The sequence below is a fragment of the Sus scrofa genome, chromosome 14, assembly GCF_054392235.1.
Source record: "Sus scrofa isolate SSC_HxYL_T2T_F1_AM1 chromosome 14, Sscrofa_HxYL_maternal_Yorkshire_Landrace_v2.0, whole genome shotgun sequence".
NCBI lineage: Eukaryota > Metazoa > Chordata > Mammalia > Artiodactyla > Suidae > Sus > Sus scrofa.
Genome location: NC_139396.1, coordinates 26,663,299 through 26,683,273, shown reverse-complemented (window position 1 = coordinate 26,683,273; position 19,975 = coordinate 26,663,299). Strand labels below are relative to the sequence as shown.

General features: G+C 54.9%; 1 protein-coding gene across 1 annotated transcript; it reads left to right on the top strand.

Moving 5' to 3' along the window:
• The first annotated feature begins 12,828 nt into the window (after window positions 1-12,828).
• Window positions 12,829-16,834, top strand: LOC146396427 (uncharacterized). The gene is made up of 3 exons (XM_084994167.1): window positions 12,829-13,040; window positions 13,509-13,707; window positions 13,959-16,834. The coding sequence occupies exons 1-3, from the start codon at window positions 12,885-12,887 to the stop codon at window positions 16,718-16,720; spliced, it is 3,117 nt and encodes a 1,038-aa protein (XP_084850293.1). The 5' UTR covers window positions 12,829-12,884; the 3' UTR covers window positions 16,721-16,834.
• The last annotated feature ends 3,141 nt before the right edge of the window (window positions 16,835-19,975 follow it).

Sequence of the window (19,975 nt, the reverse complement as noted above, 5' to 3'; positions counted from 1 at the left end):
CATGGAGCGAAGCTGCATCCTCTTGGATCCCAGTCGGGGTTGTTACCACTGAGCCACGACGGCAACTCCCAGTGGATGATGACTTGGTCGGAGTCCTATGACACCCACAGCATCGTTTGATCCCCTCCACAAACCAGTGAGGCCAATAGCACAGGCTGTTTGGGCCCCTTTTGGTAATGAGAAGTTTGCGGACTAGAGCGACGTCCCCGGCAGCTTGAAGCTGCGAGCAACGAGCGGAGGCAGACGAAGCCAGACTCCCAGGACGTCCCGTCCCACCTGGGCCCTTCGCAGGACAGACAGTTGCTTCTCAGGGGCAGCCGAGAGAGTCGGGACCTTCACCCTCGGCCCGGGATTAAAGGAATGGTCGCCAAAGCTTTGGCAGGCTTTTCCCCCTTGCAGGGTGAGGGAGGCCGGTCGAGGCCAGCCCCTGGTGTCCACGGAGCCCTCAGGGTGCTGGGCGCCCATGGGGGCCCAGGTGCAGGTCTGCTCACTGCGCACTGGGGAGTGTCCGTGCCGGGGCAGCCCAGGTGGGAGGTCCTACACGATGGAAGGTCCTGGGAGTTTGTACTGGAGGTCTGTCCTAAGCCAAATCCTGGGTCGAGAACTGAGCCGCCCGAGTTTTCCAAGTCTTCCTCATGGCCAATAATTTTTCTATACTCTCCTGAGTTTGGGTGAGGTTTTTTTTGTTTGTTTGTTTGTTTGTTTGTTTTTTGCACTGGAGGGTCCACACCCACCGCATGTGGAAGTTCCCAGGAAGGGGTGGAATTGGAGCTACAGCTGAAAGCCACAGCCACAGCCACAGCCACAGCCACAGCCCCAGACATGTGGGATTCGAGGCATGACTGTGACTGACACCACAGCTCACGGCAATGCCCAAATCCCGAACCCCACTGAAGTGAGGCCAGGGCTCAAGCGTGCATCCTCACGCATCCTAGTCCCATTTGATTCTGCCCCACCAACGGGAGCATGACACCAGTCTACATTTAAAGTATCATATATGTACATATGTGTGTACACGGATATATGTATATATATGTGTGTGGGGGGGTACATATATGTATATATATATAGGGAGAGAGAGAGAGAGTTCTCAGCTGCATCTGGCGCACATGGAAGTTCCTGGCCAGGGATGGAATCTGAGCTGAACCTGTGACCTACACCACCATTGCTGAAATGCCAGATCCTGTCCCCACTGCACAGGGATGGAGATCCAACGGGTGCCTCCACAGACACGACTGGATCATGAACCCACTGAGCCCCAGGGGGAATTCCAGCCAATGTTTTTGGAAAGAAGCTCTTCCTATTAGGAAGGAGAATATGTGCATATGTCGAGGTGGAAAGTTCATTGCTATGAGGGGTGCCCGTTGGGGCTCAGTGGGAAGGACCCTGCCTATTAGCCATGAGGACACAGGTGTGATGGCTGGCCTCACTCCGTGGATGAAGGATCCGGCATAGCCTTGAGCTGTGGTGTAGGTCGCAGAGGAGGCTCGGATCCTGCATTGCTATGGCAGGGGTGGAGCAGGGGAGGCCAGCAGCTGCACCTCCGATGCCATCTAGGCCCGGGTACTTCCCCTATGCCACAGGGGTGGCCTTCAAATGCAAACAGAATTAAAGAGAGCTCACAAAATCAAATACCTCGGAATACACGTGACCAAAGATGTAAAGGCCCTATATGCCGAGAACTATAAAACTTTAATCAAAGAAATCAAAGAAGATGTAAAGAAATGGAAAGATATTCCATGTTCCTGGATTGGGAAAATCAATATTGTAAAAATGGCCATACTACCCAAAGCAATCTACAGATTCAATGCAATCCCTATCAAATGACCCAGGACATTTTTCACAGAACTAGAACAAACAATCCAAACATTTATATGGAACCACAAAAGACCCAGAATCGCCAAAGCAATCCTGAGAAACAAAAACCAAGCAGTAGGCATAACTCTCCCAGACTTCAAGAAATACTACAAAGCCACAGTCATCAAAACAGTGTTGTACTGGTATCAAAACAGACAGACAGACCAATGGAACAGAATAGAGAATCCGGAAATAAACCCTGACACCTACGGTCAATTAATCTTTGACAAGGGAGGCAGGAAAATCAAATGGGAAAAGGAAAGTCTATTCAGCAAGCATTGCTGGGAAACCTGGACAGCTGCATGCAAAGCAATGAAACTAGAACACACCCTCACACCATGCACCAAAATAAATTCCAAATGGCTGAAAGACTTAAATATACGACAGGACACCATCAAACTCCTAGAAGAAAACATAGGCAAAACACTCTCTGACATCAACATCATGAATATTTTCTCAGGTCAGTCTCCCAAAGCAATAGAAATTAGAGCAAAAATAAACCCATGGGACCTCATCAAACTGAAAAGCTTTTGCACAGCAAAGGAAACCCAAAAGAAAACAAAAAGACAACTTACAGAATGGGAGAAAATAGTTTCAAATGATGCAACTGACAAGGGCTTAATCTCTAGAATATACAAGCAACTTATACAACACAACAGCAAAAAAGCCAATCAATCAATGGAAAAATGGGCAAAAGACCTGAATAGACATTTCTCCAAGGAAGATATACAGATGGCCAACAAACACATGAAAAAATGCTCAACATCGCTGATTATAAGAGAAATGCAAATCAAAACTACCATGAGATACCACCTCACACCAGTCAGAATGGCCCTCATTAAGAAATCCACAAATAACAAGTGCTGGAGGGGCTGTGGAGAAAAGGGAACCCTCCTGCACTGTTGGTGGGAATGTAAACTGGTACAGCCACTATGGAGAACAGTTTGGAGATACCTTAGAAATCTATACATAGAACTTCCATATGACCCTGCAATCCCACTCTTGGGCATCTATCCGGACAAAGCTCTACTTAAAAGAGACACATGCACCCGCATGTTCATTGCAGCCCTATTCACAATAGCCAGGACATGGAAACAATCCAAATGTCCATCGACAGATGATTGGATTCGGAAGATGTGGTCTATATACACAATGGAATACTACTCAGCCATAAAAAAGGATGACATCATGCCATTTGCAGCAACATGGATGGAACTAGAGAATCTCATACTGAGTGAAATGAGCCAGAAAGACAAAGACAAATACAATATGATAGCACTTATAACTGGAATCTAATATCCAGGACAAATGAACATCTCCTCAGAAAAGAAAATCATGGACTTGGAGAAGAGACTGGTGGTTGCCTGATGGTAGGGGGAGGGAGTGGGAGGGATCGGGAGCTTGGGCTTATCAGACACAACCTAGAATAGATTTATAAGGAGATCCTGCTGAATAGCATTGAGAACTATGTCTAGATACTCATGTCGCAACAGAAGAAAGGGTGGGGGGAAAAACTGTAACTGCAATGTATACATCTAAGAATGACCTGACCCCCTTGCTGTACAGTGGGAAAATAAAAAAAAAAAAAAAAAGAATTAAAGAGAGCTAATGCTTAGGAAATCCGTCATGGAGAACAAGGCAACTTTGGGTGTGTGCGTGTGTCTGGTGTTGTTTGTCTTTTCAGGGCTTCCCCCTCGGCATGTGCAGAGTCCTGTGCTAGAGGTCCTATTCCTAGTCGACATAGTTTTGGAAGTCCTAGCTAGCCAGGGCCCTCAGAGAAGCACAAGACACAAAAGGAATCCACATGGGAAAGGAAGAAGTCAAGGGATCCCTATCCGCACATGACATGATCCTATCCCCGCAGACCCCTCAAGACACTCCCAGAAAACGGTGAAAGCGCCTCAGTGAATGGGGCCAAGTCGCAGAAGGCACCATGAAGGCACAGAAATCAACTCCCTTTCTATACCCTGGGAACGAGAGTTCCCAGAGAGACATCGGGAAAACGATCCCATTTGCCGTCACCTCCCAAAGAATAGATGACTGAGGAAGAGACCTCCCTAGAGAGACGCAAGACCCGTCCTGGGAACCCCCCAAGAGGCTGATGCAAGCAATCCAAGAGGACACAAACCGATGGCAAGACACACCTTGCTCTTGGATTGCAAGAGCCTATAGCATCCCAAGGACCATGCTCCCCAAGGCAATCCGCAGAGTCACCGCCATCCCTGTCAAATGCCCAAGACCTCTGTTCACAGCACGAGACCATGGGGTTGGTGGGGGAGGGGAGCTGGAGCAGCCCAGAGGGACCCTGGGGGAGACATGGGGAAGTAGGAAGGCCAGTTGGGGGGACCCCAGGAAGTGACCTCACTTCCCTGGCGACAGAGGCCAACGGAACTTGGAAGCTGGGGAGCCGGGCACCTACTGGTCCAGTCCAGGAGAGGACGGAGGAGGGATGGACTGGCTCTGCTGCATCCCGCTCTCCCGAGGCCGAGGCCGCAGGCGTCGTCACGGCAGAGATGGCCTCTGCCAAGCCTGCAGAACCTGGATGAGAACGCGAGGCGGACGCCTATGGGCCGTTGCCCGCAGGGACCCAGAGGTACCACCGGGAGAGGGAGCTCCAGCCAAGGGCAGGGCCCTCTCGGAGCCCACAGGGGAGCCCCAAGCCCCCTCCCTGGATGACTTTGTGCAGAGGCGGGTGGTGAGGGGTGGGCCCGCCTCAAGCAAGAGCCGGCTGACGCGGGCTTGGAGGTCTGCTGGGCTGGGCCTGTCCACACCCCGGGACCCAGCTGGCTGGGGAGAAGCAGGGGTCTGAGGGGGGTAGGTGTGGAGTCAGGGCCGAGCCCTGCGTGCAAGCGGTACCCCCAGCCCTCCAGGGGGCTCTCGTTCCTCCCGGGTCAGGGGGGAGCCACTGGTGAGTGGCAGGGGTTTGGTGTTTGAGCAGGCAAGGCCTCCCCTGATCTGGGAGCAGAAGGTCAAGGGGGCAGAAGAAGCAGCGAGAAGCTCACAGCCCCACAGGGCTCTGACGCCTCGGGGCCGGGCCCTCTGACGCTCACTGTCATTGCAGAGTCCCCCACCCGAGACCCGCCAGGAACAGGGTGAGGAAGGCAGAAGGCCACCCGAGGAACCTCCACACAGACTGCTCCCCGGGGTCCTCTGCCGGGCTGGTGGGGAGCACAGGAGCGCCAGCTGTGGCCATGAAGACACCGTCCACATGAGCCTGACAACCCTGGAAGGCCTGGCCCCTCCTGAGGCCCAGCCTGAAGGTGAGAAGAGGGGGCCGGGGCTCTGGGCACGTGGGGGGAGCTGAGGTGTGGGCCGCACAGCGGGGAGTCCCCAGATGATGGTGTTGGGCCAGGAGCCAAGACGAAGGCACACGCCCCGCCTGCAGGAGAGCACAGCCAGCAGGTGCTGGCTGGGACCTGTCGGGAAGGCTCTGGGAAGACTGCTCTCCTTGGAAGAGCACATGGCAAGGCGGGCAGGCACCAAAGCTCTTCCTCTCTCACACCTCCAGCAGGAGACCTGGAATCCGAGGCCAAGACGCCAGCCGAGCGGAAAGACCCTGGAACAGCCCCCAGAGGAGGTCCAAGACCACAGGAGGACTCAGCACCTGGGCAGGGAGGAAATGTAGCTCCTTCAGAGGGACACTCCTGTCCACATGGGGACTCACCTCCCGGGGAGAATGAACACTCTGCTCCTCTCCCAATAGGCCAAGCTCCTCTTGAGGAGTCACCACCCGGGCAGGGTGGAAACAAGGTGCCTCCTGCAGGAGGACCAGGCCCCCATGAAGACTCAACTCATGGGCAGGATCAACCTGCTGCTCCTCCTGAAGGAAGACAAGAGCCTCCTGAGGTCTCACCTCTCGGGCAGGATGAAAATCCTGCTCTTCCTCCTGGAGGACGAGGCTCTCATGAGGCCTCATCAGCCTGGAAGGATGAAAATCCTGCACCTCCTGCTGGAGGACCAGGCTCTCATGAGGACTCACTAGCTGGCAGGGAGGAAAATGCTTCTCCTCCTCCTGGAGGACAAGGCTCTCAGGTGGACTCAGCAGCCTTGCAGGATGAAAATCCTGCTCCTCCTCCTGGAGGCCAAGGCTCTCAGAAGGACTCCTCAGCCGGGAAGGATGAAAATCTGGTTAATCCTCCTGGAGGACGAGGCTCTCAGGATGTCTCACCAGCCGGGCAGGATGAACATTCTGCTCCTCCTACAGGAGGACAAGGCTCTCATGAGGACTCACCAGCCGGACCCAATGAAAATCCTGCTCCTCCTCCTGGAGGACAAGGCTCTCAGGTGGACCCACCCGCCAGGCAGGATGAAAATCCTGCTCCTCCTCCTGGATTACGAGGCTCTCATGACGAGCCAACAGCCGTGCAGGATGAAAAACCTGCTCCTCCTCCTGGAGGACAAGGCTCTCAGGTGGATTCACCAGCCAGGCAGGATGTTAATCCTGCTCCACCTCCTGGAGGACGAGGCTCTCATGAGGACTCAGAAGCCAGGCAGGATGAACATCCTGCTCTTCCTCCTGGAAGACCAGACTCTCCGGAGGACTCACGAGCCGGGAAGGATGAAAATCTAGTTCCTCCTCCTGGAGGACGAGGCTCTCATGATGTCTCTACAGCCGGGCAGGTTGAACATCTTGCTCCTCCTACAGGAGGGCGAGGCACTCATGAAGACTCCCCAGCGGGGCAGATTGAATATCCTGCTCCACCTCCAAGAAGACGAGGCGCTCATGATGTCTTACCAGCCGGGCAGGATGAACATGCTGCTCCTCCTACAGGAGGACGAGGCTCTCAGGAGGACTCCCCAGCCGGGCAGGTTGAAAATCCTGGTGCTCCTCCTGGAGGACGAGGCCCTCAGGAGGACTCACGGGACGGGAAGGATGAAAATCCTGCTCCTCCTCCTGGAGGGCGAGGCGCTCAGGAGGACTTACTAGCTGAGCCGGATGAACAACCTGCTCCTCCTCCAGGAGGACCAGGTTCTCAGGAGGACTCACGAGCCGGGAAAGATGAAAATCCTGTTCCTCCTCCTGGAGGACGAGGTTCTCATGATGTCTCGCCAGCCGGGCAGAATGAACATCCTGCTCCTCCTACAGAAGGACGATGCTCTCGGGAGAACTCTCCAGCCAGGCAGGATGCATATCCGGCTCCTCCAACAGGAGGACGAATCTCTCATGCAGACACACCAGCCCAGCAGGAGGAAAATCCTGCTGCTCCTGCGGTTGGACGAGGCTCTCAGGAGGACTCAGCAGCCTGGAAGGATGAAAAACCTCCTCCTCCTGGAGGACCAGGCTCTCATGAGGACTCACTAGCTGGCCGGGAGGAAAATGCTTCTCCTCCTCCTGGAGGACAAGGCTCTCAGGTGGACTCACCAGCCAGGCAGAATGAAAATCCTGCTCCTCCTCCTGGAGGCCAAGGCCCTCAGAAGGACTTATCAGCTGGGAAGGATGAAAATCTGGAAAATCCTCCTGGAGGACGATGCTCTCTGGAGGTATCACCAGCTGGGCAGAATGAAAATGCTGCTCCTCCTCCTGGAGGACCAGGCTCTCAGGAGGACTCACGTGGCGGGCAGGTTGAAAATCCGGCTAATCCTCCTGGAGGACGAGGCTCTCATGAGGACTCACTTGCTGGGCACCTTGAAAATCCTGCTCCTCCTCCAGGAGGACGAGGCTCTCAAGAGGACTCACTTGCTGGGCAGGATGAATATCCGGCTAATCCTGCTGGAGGACGAGTCTCTCCCGAGGACTCACTAGCTGGGCAGGATGAGAATCCTGCTAGTCCTCCAGAAGTCTCCCGTCCACTCGAACACTCACCAGCCCTGCAGGGCGCACTTGGCGCTGCTCTGGCCGATTTCCTGGACACTGATGTGCCTTTCCCTGTGCTAGATGGCAACGTAGCCCCGGCCTCTGCTGGGGACAAAGGGCCTGAGGAGCATTCAGCAGCCCTTTGGGGAGTGCCTGCCCTGACTGCTCCCGCACCCCCTGTACCAGGTCCTGGCCTGGCTCTTTCAAGAACCCTCGGCCCAGTTCCAAAACCACCTTCCCCAAGGTCCCCTCTGCCCCTGCCAGTGCCCTCCCCATCAGCTTCCCCCAAACCCCATCCCCTTGCTCCTCCCCCTGACATGGACTCTCCTTCCCCTCTCCTGATTTCTCTTTGGAGATGTGTCCAATTTCTCTTTTTGATTCATGTCATTTATGCTATAGTTCACTTTGTGTTTTGAGCCTAGAGTTGTTAGAACCTTGAAACAAAATAACAATAAAAAAAGGAAGTAGTTATTGATAGGGAAGTAATAAAAAGCCCAAATTAATAAATAACGCTATTTATTCTCAATCAATCATTGAGAAGAGAGAAGTGATTTGTGTGTGTGTGTCTTTTGTCCTTTGTCGTCTGTCTTTTGAGGGCTTCCCCCATGGCATATAGAGGTTCCCAGGCTAGGGGGTGGATCGGGGCCAGAGCTGCCGGCCTCCAGCACAGCCAGAGCAACAGGGGATCCAAGCCGCGTCTGGGACCCACACCACAGATCACGGCCACGCCGGATCCTTTCCCCTGGGAATGAGGCCAGGGATTGAACCCGCTGCCTCAGGGATACACGTCAGGGGCGAGACCTGCTGAGCCACGACGGGAACTCCGAGAACCAGGAAACCATTGGAGGACCGTTCAAAGTCAGCTGAATTGACGGCGGGGGCGAGGGTTTGTGCACTTGTGCACAGCAGCTGCCCTTTCACCAAGCGCAGGGTCGCATTCATTCTTGGATGTGGTTGCACAGTATCCAGATCATGCTGATTCCCAGAGCTGAGGAATGACAAGGTTGCCATGGTTTAAACATGCCCACCAAAGCAAACGGGCTCATTCCTCGGGTTGAGGGGCCCCATCCAGCTCCCATCTCGTTGTGCTGGGGCGGAGGGGCTTGCTCTCTCAACCTGTTTCTTCTGCAGCCGTCTTGTACCTGCCCTCATGCAGACAGGAGGAGAGGTTGCTTCAACCACCTCCCCAGGGAGCCAAACCGGCAGCAGGAGTTCAAGCCATCCGTGCACTCGAACACACATACAAGTGTGGGCACCGATCTGCTTCGAGCATATCATAGCAAACTTGAAAGGTGAAAACAGGAGTTCCCCTCCTGGCGCAGTGGAAACGCATCCCACTATGACCCATGAGGTTGTGGGCTCGATCCCTGCCCTAATTCAGTGGGTTAAGGATCTGGCGTTGCCATGAGCTGTGGGTGGAGGTCGCAGAGGAGGCTTGGATCTTGCGAGGCTGTGGCTGGGACTGTGGCCAGGAGCTGTAGCTCCGTCTCGACCCCTAGCATGCGAACCACCGATGCCCCGGGTGCAGTCCTCCAAAGCAAAACAGATAAAGAAAGAATGAAAGAAAGTAGAAAAGAAAAGAAAAAAAAAAACAGTGAGAGAAATAGAACAAAGCTAAGGAGTGCCTGTGGCGGCTCAGCAGAAATCAACCCACCTGGTATCCATGAGGATGCAAGTTGCATCCCCGCCTCACTCACTGGCTAAACGATCCAGTGCTGTTTAGCCCCCGAGCCTGGGAACGTCTATGTGCCTGGCCCTGTGGCCCTAAAGAGACAGACAGCAAGACGGAAAGTGACACCAAACAAAAAAGCAAGCAAGCAAGCAAGCGAGACTGCCAATACCAAATGGGAGGAGGGAGAGAGATGGCCCAGATCTCTGCCTCCCCAAACCCTGGGCCCGAAAGCGGGGCCACTCTAGGAGGTCCTGTGTGCCTCCTCCCCGGCAGGGGTTGTGGGGTGGTGGCACGGCTGAGGGACAGCGAGGCTTTCCGGACCCTGATGCAACCTCTGTCCTCCAGCCAGGACCCAGGGCTCCCCCTTGGCAGTCCAGCTCACCCACGGCTGACAGGTTGGATCCTTCCGGGCCTGTGACACTCACGGCTCCGGGAGGAGGCCAAACAGCCAGGCAAGGCCCCCAGCGGACGAGCGGGTGCTGAGCCGAGTGTGGAGGGTCAGGCAGGGGCAACGAAGGCATGGAGAAGGGCTCGACGAGATCCCGCAGGAGCCAGGCTCCCATGGAGGACGAGGGGACAGGGGCAACGTGGCAGGGCCGCCCGGGGGGAGCAGCCCTGGAAGAGGCATGCTGAGGCGGGTGGCGAGGGGGCCGGCAGGCCTGGAAGCGCAGAAGGAGACCTTTGCGGTCTCGCTTGTAGTATACTTGACTTTACGTTTGAAGCCTACAAGCTGACCCTTGAAAGTAAAAATCAAACAATAAAGAAGTTCTTGTTAGGAAAGAAAAATAAGCCACAATAAATCAAGTAAATCACAAGGAATTCAATCATTGAGCAGAAAGAAACGATGTTTTGGTGTGTCTTTTGTCTTTTGAGGGCGGAACCCTGAGCAGGTGGATGTGGCCAGGCCAGGGGGTTCATCAGAGCCAGAGCTGCCCGGCTCCACCACAGCCACTGCAACAGGGGACCTGAGCCACGTCTGCGACCTACACCACAGCTCACGGCAGGGCCGGATCCTGAACCACGGAGCGAAGCTGCATCCTCTTGGATCCCAGTCGGGGTTGTTACCACTGAGCCACGACGGCAACTCCCAGTGGATGATGACTTGGTCGGAGTCCTATGACACCCACAGCATCGTTTGATCCCCTCCACAAACCAGTGAGGCCAATAGCACAGGCTGTTTGGGTCCCTTTTGGTAATGAGAACTTTGCGGACTAGAGCGACGTCCCCGGCAGCTTGAAGCTGCGAGCAACGAGCGGAGGCAGACGAAGCCAGACTCCCAGGACGTCCCGTCCCACCTGGGCCCTTCGCAGGACAGACAGTTGCTTCTCAGGGGCAGCCGAGAGAGTCGGGACCTTCACCCTCGGCCCAGGATTAAAGGAATGGTCGCCAAAGCTTTGGCAGGCTTTTCCCCCTTGCAGGGTGAGGGAGGCCCGTCGAGGCCTGCCCCTGGTGTCCACGGAGCCCTCAGGCTGCTGGGCGCCCATGGGGGCCCACGAGCGTGTCTGTTCACTGCGCAGTGGGGAGTGTCCGTGCCGGGGCAGCCCAGGTGGGAGGTCCTACATGGTGGAAGGCCCTGGGAGTTTGGAGTGGAGGTCTGTCCTAAGCCAAAACCTCAGTCGAGAACTGAGCCGCCCGAGTTTTCCAAGTCTTCCTCATGGCCAATAGTTTTTCTATAATCTCCTGAGTTTGGGTGAGGTTTTTTTTGTTTGTTTGTTTGTTTGTTTGTTTTTTGCACTGGAGGGTCCACACCCACCGCATGTGGAAGTTCCCAGGAAGGGGTGGAATTGGAGCTACAGCTGCCAGCCAGAGCCACAGCCAGAGCCAGAGCCACAGCCACAGCCAGAACCACAGCCCCAGCCCCAGACATGTGGGATCTGAGGCACGACTTTGACCGACACCACAGCTCACGGCAATGCCCAAACCCTGCCCCCACTGAAGTGAGGCCAGGGCTCAAGCGTCCATCCTCACGCATCCTAGTCCCATTTGATTCTGCCCCACCAACTGGGGCATGACACCAGTCTATATTTAAAGTATCATACATGTACATACATACATATATGTATATATATGTATGTACACGGATATATGTATATATGTGTGTGTGTGTGTGTACATTCATACATACGTGTGTATATATATATATATATAGAGAGAGAGAGAGAGAGAGAGACAGTGAGACAGAGAGAGAGAGAGAGAGAGATAGAGAGAGGGAGAGAGAGAGAGAGTTCTCAGCTGCATCTGTGTCATATGGAAGTGCCCGGCCAGGGATGGAATCTGAGCTGAACCTGTGACCTACACCACCATTGCTGAAATGCCAGATCCTGTCCCCACTGCACAGGGATGGAGATCCAATGGGTGCCTCCACAGACACGACTGGATCATGACCCAACTGAGCCCCAGGGGGAATTCCAGCCAATGTTTTTGGAAAGAAGCTCTTCCTATTAGGAAGGAGAATATGTGCATATGTCGAGGTGGGAAGTTCATTGCTATGAGGGGTGCCCGTTGGGGCTCAGTGGTAAGGACCCTGCCTAGTAGCCATGAGGACACAGGTGTGATGGCTGGCCTCACTCCGTGGGTGAAGGATCCGGCATAGCCTTGAGCTGTGGTGTAGGTCGCAGAGGAGGCTCGGATCCTGCATTGCTATGGCGGTGGTGGAGCCGGGGAGGACAGCAGCTGCAGCTCCGATGGCTTTCAAATGCAAACAGAATTAAAGAGAGCTAATGCTTAGGAAATCCGTCATGGAGAACAAGGCAACTTTGGGTGTGTGCGTGTGTCTGGTGTTGTTTGTCTTTTCAGGGCTTCCCCCTCGGCATGTGCAGAGTCCTGTGCTAGAGGTCCTATTCCTAGTCGACATAGTTTTGGAAGTCCTAGCTAGCCAGGGCCCTCAGAGAAGCACAAGACACAAAAGGAATCCTCATGGGAAAGGAAGAAGTCAAGGGATCCCTATCTGCACACGACATGATCCTATCCCCGCAGACCCCTCAAGACGCTCCCAGAAAACGGTGAAAGCGCCTCAGTGAATGGGGCCAAGTCGCAGGAGGCACCATGAAGGCACAGAAATCAACTGCCTTTCTATACCCTGGGAACGAGAGCTCCGAGAGAGTCATCGGGAAAACAATCCCATTTGCCGTCACCTCCCAAAGAATAGACGACTGAGGAAGAGACCTCCCTAGAGAGACGCAAGACCCGTCCTGGGAACCCCCCAAGAGGCTGATGCAAGCAATCCAAGAGGACACAAACCGATGGCAAGACACACCTTGCTCTTGGATTGCAAGAGCCTATAGCATCCCAAGGACCATGCTCCCCAAGGCAATCCGCAGAGTCACCGCCATCCCTGTCAAATGCCCAAGACCGATGTTCACAGCACGAGACCATGGGGTTGGTGGGGGAGGGGAGCTGGAGCAGCCCAGAGGGACCCTGGGGGAGGCATGGGGAAGGAGGAAGGCCCGTTGGGGGGACCCCAGGATGTGACCTCACTTCCCTGGCGACAGAGGCCAACGGAACTTGGAACCTGGGGAGCCGGGCACCTACTGGTCCAGTCCAGGAGAGGACGGAGGAGGGATGGACTGGCTCTGCTGCATCCCGCTCTCCCGAGGCCGAGGCCGAGGCCGAGGCCGCAGGCGTCGTCACGGCAGAGATGGCCTCTGCCAAGCCTGCAGAACCTGGATGAGAACGCGAGGCGGACGCCTATGGGCCGTTGCCCGCAGGGACCCAGAGGTACCACCGGGAGAGGGAGCTCCAGCCAAGGGCAGGGACCTCTCGGAGCCCACACGGGAGCCCCAAGCCCCCTCCCTGGATGACTTTGTGCAGAGGCGGGTGGTGAGGGGTGGGCCCGCCTCAAGCAAGAGCCGGCTGACACGGGCTTGGAGGCCTGCTGGGCAGGGCCTGTGCACACCCTGGGACCCAGCTGGCTGGGGAGAAGCAGGGGGCTGAGGGGGGTAGGTGTGGAGTCAGGGCCGAGCCCTGTGTGCAAGCAGTACCCCCAGCCCTCCAGGGGGCTCTCGTTCCTCCCGGGTCAGGGGGGAGCCACTGGTGAGTGGCAGGGGTGTGGTGTTTGAGCAGGCAAGGCCTCCCCTGATCTGGGAGCAGAAGGTCAAGGGGGCAGAAGAAGCAGCGAGAAGCTCACAGCCCCACAGGGCTCTGACGCCTCTGGACCCGGCCCTATGATGCTCTCTGTCAATCCAGAGTCCCCCACCTGAGACCCGCCAGGAACAGGGTGAGGAAGGCAGAAGGCCACCCGAGGAACCTCCACACAGACTGCTCCCCGGGGTCCTCTGCCGGGCTGGTGGGGAGCACAGGAGCGCCAGCTGTGGCCATGAAGACACCGTCCACATGAGCCTGACAACCCTGGAAGGCCTGGCACCCCCTGAGGCCCAGCCTGAAGGTGAGAAGAGGGGGCCGGGGCTCTGGGCACGTGGGGGGAGCTGAGGTGTGGGCCGCACAGGGGGGAGTCCCCAGAGGATGGTGTTGGGCCAGGAGCCAAGACGAAGGCACACGCCCCGCCTGCAGGAGAGCACAGCCAGCAGGTGCTGGCTGGGACCTGTCGGGAAGGCTCTGGGAAGACTGCTCTCCTTGGAAGAGCACATGGCAAGGCGGGCAGGCACCAAAGCTCTTCCTCTCTCACACCTCCAGCAGGAGACCTGGAATCCGAGGCCAAGACGCCAGCCGAGCGGAAAGACCCTGGAACAGCCCCCAGAGGAGGTCCAAGACCACAGGAGGACTCAGCACCTGGGCAGGGAGGAAATGTAGCTCCTTCAGAGGGACACTCCTGTCCACATGGGGACTCACCTCCCGGGGAGGATGAACCCTCTGCTCCTCTCCCAATAGGCCCAGCTCCTCCTGAGGAGTCACCACCCGGGCAGGGTGGAACCAAGGTGCCTCCTGCAGGAGGACCAGGCCCCCATGAAGACTCAACTCATGGGCAGGATCAACCTGCTGCTCCTCCTGAAGGAAGACCAGATCCTCCTGAGGTCTCACCTCTCGGGCAGGATGAAAATCCGGCTCCACCTACAGGAGGACGAGGCTCTCAGGAGGACTCACGAGCCGGGAGGGATGAAAATCCTGCTCCTCCTGCTGGAGGACGAGGCTCTCATGAGGCCTCACCAGCCTGGAAGGATGAAAAACCTCCTCCTCCTGGAGGACCAGGCTCTCAGGAGGACTCACTAGCTGGCCGGGAGGAAAATGCTTCTCCTCCTCCTGGAGGACAAGGCTCTCAGGTGGACTCACCAGCCAGGCAGAATGAAAATCCTGCTCCTCCTCCTGGAGGCCAAGGCTCTCAGAAGGACTCCTCAGCCGGGAAGGATGAAAATCTGGTTAATCCTCCTGGAGGACGAGGCTCTCAGGATGTCTCACCAGCCGGGCAGGATGAACATTCTGCTCCTCCTACAGGAGGACAAGGCTCTCATGAGGACTCACCAGCCGGACCCAATGAAAATCCTGCTCCTCCTCCTGGAGGACAAGGATCTCAGGTGGACCCACCCGCCAGGCAGGATGAAAATCCTGCTCCTCCTCCTGGATTACGAGGCTCTCATGACGAGCCAACAGCCGTGCAGGATGAAAAACCTGCTCCTCCTCCTGGAGGACAAGGCTCTCAGGTGGATTCACCAGCCAGGCAGGATTTAAATCCTGCTCCACCTCCTGGAGGACGAGGCTCTCATGAGGACTCAGAAGCCAGGCAGGATGAACATCCTGCTCTTCCTCCTGGAAGACCAGACTCTCCGGAGGACTCACGAGCCGGGAAGGATGAAAATCTAGTTCCTCCTCCTGGAGGACGAGGCTCTCATGATGTCTCTACAGCCGGGCAGGTTGAACATCTTGCTCCTCCTACAGGAGGGCGAGGCACTCATGAAGACTCCCCAGCGGGGCAGATTGAATATCCTGCTCCTCCTCCAAGAAGACGAGGCTCTCATGATGTCTTACCAGCCGGGCAGGATGAACATGCTGCTCCTCCTACAGGAGGACGAGGCTCTCAGGAGAACTCTCCAGCCGGGCAGGATGAAAACACGGCTCCTCCAACAGGAGGACGATGCTCTCATTCATACACACCAGCCCAGCAGGATGAATATCCTGCTCCTCCTACAGGAGGACGAGGCTCTCAGGAGGACTCCCCAGCCGGGCAGGTTGAAAATCCTGGTGCTCCTCCTGGAGGACGAGGCCCTCAGGAGGACTCACGGGACGGGAAGGATGAAAATCCTGCTCCTCCTCCTGGAGGGCGAGGCTCTCAGGAGGACTTACTAGCTGAGCCGGATGAAAAACCTGCTCCTCCTCCAGGAGGACCAGGTTCTCAGGAGGACTCACGATCCGGGAAGGATGAAAATCCTGCTCCTCCTCCTGGAGGGCGAGGCTCTCAGGAGGACTTACTAGCTGAGCCGGATGAAAAACCTGCTCCTCCTCCTGGAAGACCAGACTCTCAGGAGGACTCACCAGCTGGGCAGGATGAAAATCCTGCTCCTCCTACAGGAGGACGAGGCTCTCAGCAGGAATCACCAGCTGGGCAGGTTGAATATCTGGCTCCTCCTAAAGGAGCACGAGGCTCTCATGCAGACGCACTGGCCCTGCAGGATGAATATCTTTCTCCTCTTCCTGGAGGACGAGGCTCTCATGAGGACTCACCAGCCGGGCCAGATGTTAATCCTGCTCCTCCTCCTGGAGGACGAGGCTCTCAGGAGGACTCACCAGCTGGGCGGGATGACAATGCTTCTCCTCCTCGTGGAGAACGAGGCTCTCAGGAGGACTCACTTGGCGGTCAGGATGAAAATTCTGCTCCTCCTCCTGGAGGAGAAGGCTCTCAGCAGGACTCAGCAGCCGTGCAGGTTGAAAATCCTGCTGCTCCTCCTGGAGGACGAGGCTCTCAAGAGGACTCACTTGCTGGGCAGGATAAGAATCCGGCGAATCCTCCTGGAGGACGAGGCTTTCACGAGGAATCACTAGCTGAGCAGGATGAGAATCCTGCTAGTCCTCCAGAAGTCTCCCGTCCACTCGAACACTCACCAGCCCTGCAGGGGGCACTTGGCGCTGCTCTGGCCGAATTCCCGGACACTGATGTGCCTTTCCCTGTGCTAGATGGCAATGGTGCCCCGGCCTCTGCTGGGGACAAAGGGCCCGAGGAGCATTCAGCAGCCCTTTGGGGAGTGCCTGCCCTGACTGCTCCCGCACCCCCTGTACCAGGTCCTGGCCTGGCTCTTTCAAGAACCCTCGGCCCAGTTCCAAAATCACCTTCCCCAAGGTCCCCTTCGCCCCTGCCAGTGCCCTCCCCATCAGCTTCCCCCAAACCCCATCCCCTTGCTCCCCCTCCTGACATGGACTCGCCTTCCCCCCTCCTGATTTCTCTTTGGAGATGTGTCCAATTTCTCTTTCTGATTCATGTCATTCATGCTATAGTTCACTTTGTGTTTTGAGCCTAGAGTTGTTAGAACCTTGAAACAAAATAACAATAAAAAAAGGAAGTAGTTATTGATAGGGAAGTAATAAAAAGCACAAATTAATAAATAAAGCTAATTATTCTCAATCAATCATTGAGAAGAGAGAAGTGATTTGTGTGTGTGTGTCTTTTGTCCTTTGTCTTCTGTCTTTTGAGGGCTTCCCCCATGGCATATGGAGGTTCCCAGGCTAGGGGGTGGATCGGGGCCAGAGCTGCCGGCCTCCAGCACAGCCAGAGCAACAGGGGATCCAAGCCGTGTCTGGGACCCACACCACAGCTCACGGCCACGCCGGATCCTTTCCCCTGGGAATGAGGCCAGGGATGGAACCCGCTGCCTCAGGGATACACGTCAGGGGCGAGACCTGCTGAGCCACGACGGGAACTCCGAGAGCCAGGAAACCATTGGAGGACCGTCCAAAGTCAGCTGAATTGACGGCGGGGGCGGGGGTTTGTGCACTTGTGCACAGCAGCTGCCCTTTCACCAAGTGCAGGGTCGCATTCATTCTTGGATGTGGTTGCACAGTATCCAGATCATGCTGATTCCCAGAGCTGAGGAATGACAAGGTTGCCATGGTTTAAACATGCCCACCAAAGCAAACGGGCTCATTCCTCGGGTTGAGGGGCCCCATCCAGCTCCCATCTCGTTGTGCTGGGGCGGAGGGGCTTGCTCTCTCAACCTGTTTCTTCTGCAGCCGTCTTGTACCTGCCCTCAAGTGGACAGGAGGAGAGGAAGCCTCGACCACTTCCCCAATGAGCCAAACTGGCAGCAGGACTTCACGTCAACCATGCACTCGAACACACATACAAGTGTGGGCACGGATCTGCTTAGAGCGTTTCACATCAAACTTGAAAGTTGAGAAAAGGAGGTCCCATCGTGGCACAGTTGAAATAATCCCACTAGGACTCATGAGTTTGCATGCTTGATCCCTGGCCTCCCTCAGTGGGTTAAGGATCTGGCATTGCCGTGAGCTGTGGTGGAGCTTGAAGAGGAGGCTTGGATCCTGCGTGGCTGTGGCTGGAGCAGGGACTGTGGCAGGCAGCTGCAGTTCCACCTGGACCCCTTCTCTGGGAACCACCATATGCCCCGGGTGAGGCCCTCCAAAGCAAAACAGAAAAAGAAAGAATGAAAGAATGTAAGAAAAGAAACAAAACAGTGAGAGAAATAGAACAAAGATAAGGAGAGCCTGTTGTGGCTTGGCAGAAATCAACCCACCTGGTCATCCCGAGGACCCGGTGAGCTGGAGCGGGGCCCGAGCGGGAACCCAAGGCTGGACCTGGCTTCAGCCCCGAGGGTGGCTCGCCCCTTGCATTGAAACAAAAGCAAAGTGGGTCGGAGTCACTCTGAAGGGAAGGATGATGTGGATGGGATTTGACTGGATGCTTGTGTACTGAGGGCCGCACCCGTGGCACAGGGAGCGTCCCAGGCAAGGGGTGGAATCGGAGCTGCAGCTGCTGTCCTGCGCCATAGCCACAGCCACAGCCACAGCCATGCGGGATCCGAGGCACCTCTGCCACCCACACCACAGCTCATGGCAATGCCCGATCACCGAACCCCACTGAAGGGAGGCCCGGGGATCGAACCTGCATTCTCACTCGGCCTAGTCCCATTTTATTCTCCTGCACCACCACGGGTTGCCACCAGTCTTTGTTTAGTTTGGTATACATTATATCTACACATGTCTCTACAATTTTTTTTCTGTCTCAGCTGTACATGGGGCATGTGGAATTTTCTGGCCAGGGGTTGAATCCGAGCCGCACCTGTGACCTACACCACGGCTGACGAAATGCCTGATCCTTTCCCCACCGCACAGGCCTGGAGAGCCAACTGGTGCCTCCACAGACATGACTGGAGCATGAACCCACTGAGCCCCAGTGGGAGCTCCAGCCAATCTTTTTCTCTCTGGAAAGTAGAACTTCCTATTAGGAAGGAGACGATGTGTACAAGTCGAGCTGGAAAGTTCATTCTTTTTGTTTTTGTTTCTTCATTTGTTTTCTCAATTTTTATTATACACAAAACCCCCAAACACCACCAAGCTCAAAGACATGTGTAAAAGCATTGTATCTTTAGAAAGGCCAGAAGACATGATCAAAATAAAATGACTTTGAAAACATTGTAAATATGTCTGTTGTCTTCAAAATTGGTTTGGGTTGTTGCTCATTCACTAAGACTGTGCTTTCCAAACGTTAACATGCATAACATCACCTGGAGATCTTATTCAAATATAGATTGGGATCCAGGGGTTTGCCTGGCGCCACCTTATCTGTTGGATTCCTTACTTGATTTTATCTTATTTTCTTTATTCATTTTTGAGGATGTGAGGAGCTTGCTTATTGATTCATTGACAGCAGCTACATTTGGCTTCAAAATTTCCTAATAGCTTTTCTTTTTTTTCAATTTTTATTTTTCGTACAGAATAAACAACATATACTTAAACACAGTTACATTCACACAGATTATTATATCATGGATCTGAAGAAACAGATTCGGTGATTCCCTCTGGAGAAGTGGATTAGAAAATATGCTGAGACAAATAGGAAAGTTCTATACTTGATCCCATGTTGTGTGGCTTTCACGTTTACTATTTAGTATTATCTCTTACATTTCAGCTTTTCTTTAAATATTAGCATTATAGTAAAATTGTGTATATTGTGCAACTACAATTTATACAGAAGAAAGCCTTATACACCATTAAGTATTTTATACAGCATAATTAAAAGCATGACCGCCGGAGGCCAGCTCTGGCGGCCAGGGAGTGTGCACTTCCCGATCGGAGAGGGACAGGTGTCGGTGAATGTACAATACGGAGACAGCCTCTTTGTCCCTTCTTTTTTTTTTTTTCTGTCTTTTTGCTATTTCTTTGGGCCACTCCCATGGCATATGGAGGTTCCCAGGCTAGGGGTCCAATTGGAGCTGTAGCCACAGTCCTACGCCAGAGCCACAGCATCGTGGGATCCAAGCCGCATCTCCAACCTACACCACAGCTCACGGAAAGTCCGGATCATTAACCCACTGAGCAAGGGGAGGGACCGAACCCACAACCTCATGGTTCCTAGTCGGATTCGTTAACCACTGCGCCACGACGGGAACTCCTCTTTGTCCCTTCTTTCAGGGCACTGGACTGCTCAAATTTTATTGGCATAAGTGGTTGATTATATAGACAGCTTCTTGCTAAAGATTACATCACAGTGTTAAAAGTACATTGGTCAACTCTTACATGGTATAGCAGCCATA

Excerpts from the sequence above, each read along its gene's own strand:
- LOC146396427 (XM_084994167.1), top strand. The coding sequence starts at position 12,885 with ATGGACTGGCTCTGCTGCATCCCGCTCTCCCGAGGCCGAGGCCGAGGC. Across the intron at positions 13,041-13,508 it reads TTGCCCGCAGGGACCCAGAG|AGTCCCCCACCTGAGACCCG; the intron begins GTACCACCGGGA and ends CTGTCAATCCAG. Across the intron at positions 13,708-13,958 it reads CCCTGAGGCCCAGCCTGAAG|GAGACCTGGAATCCGAGGCC; the intron begins GTGAGAAGAGGG and ends CACCTCCAGCAG.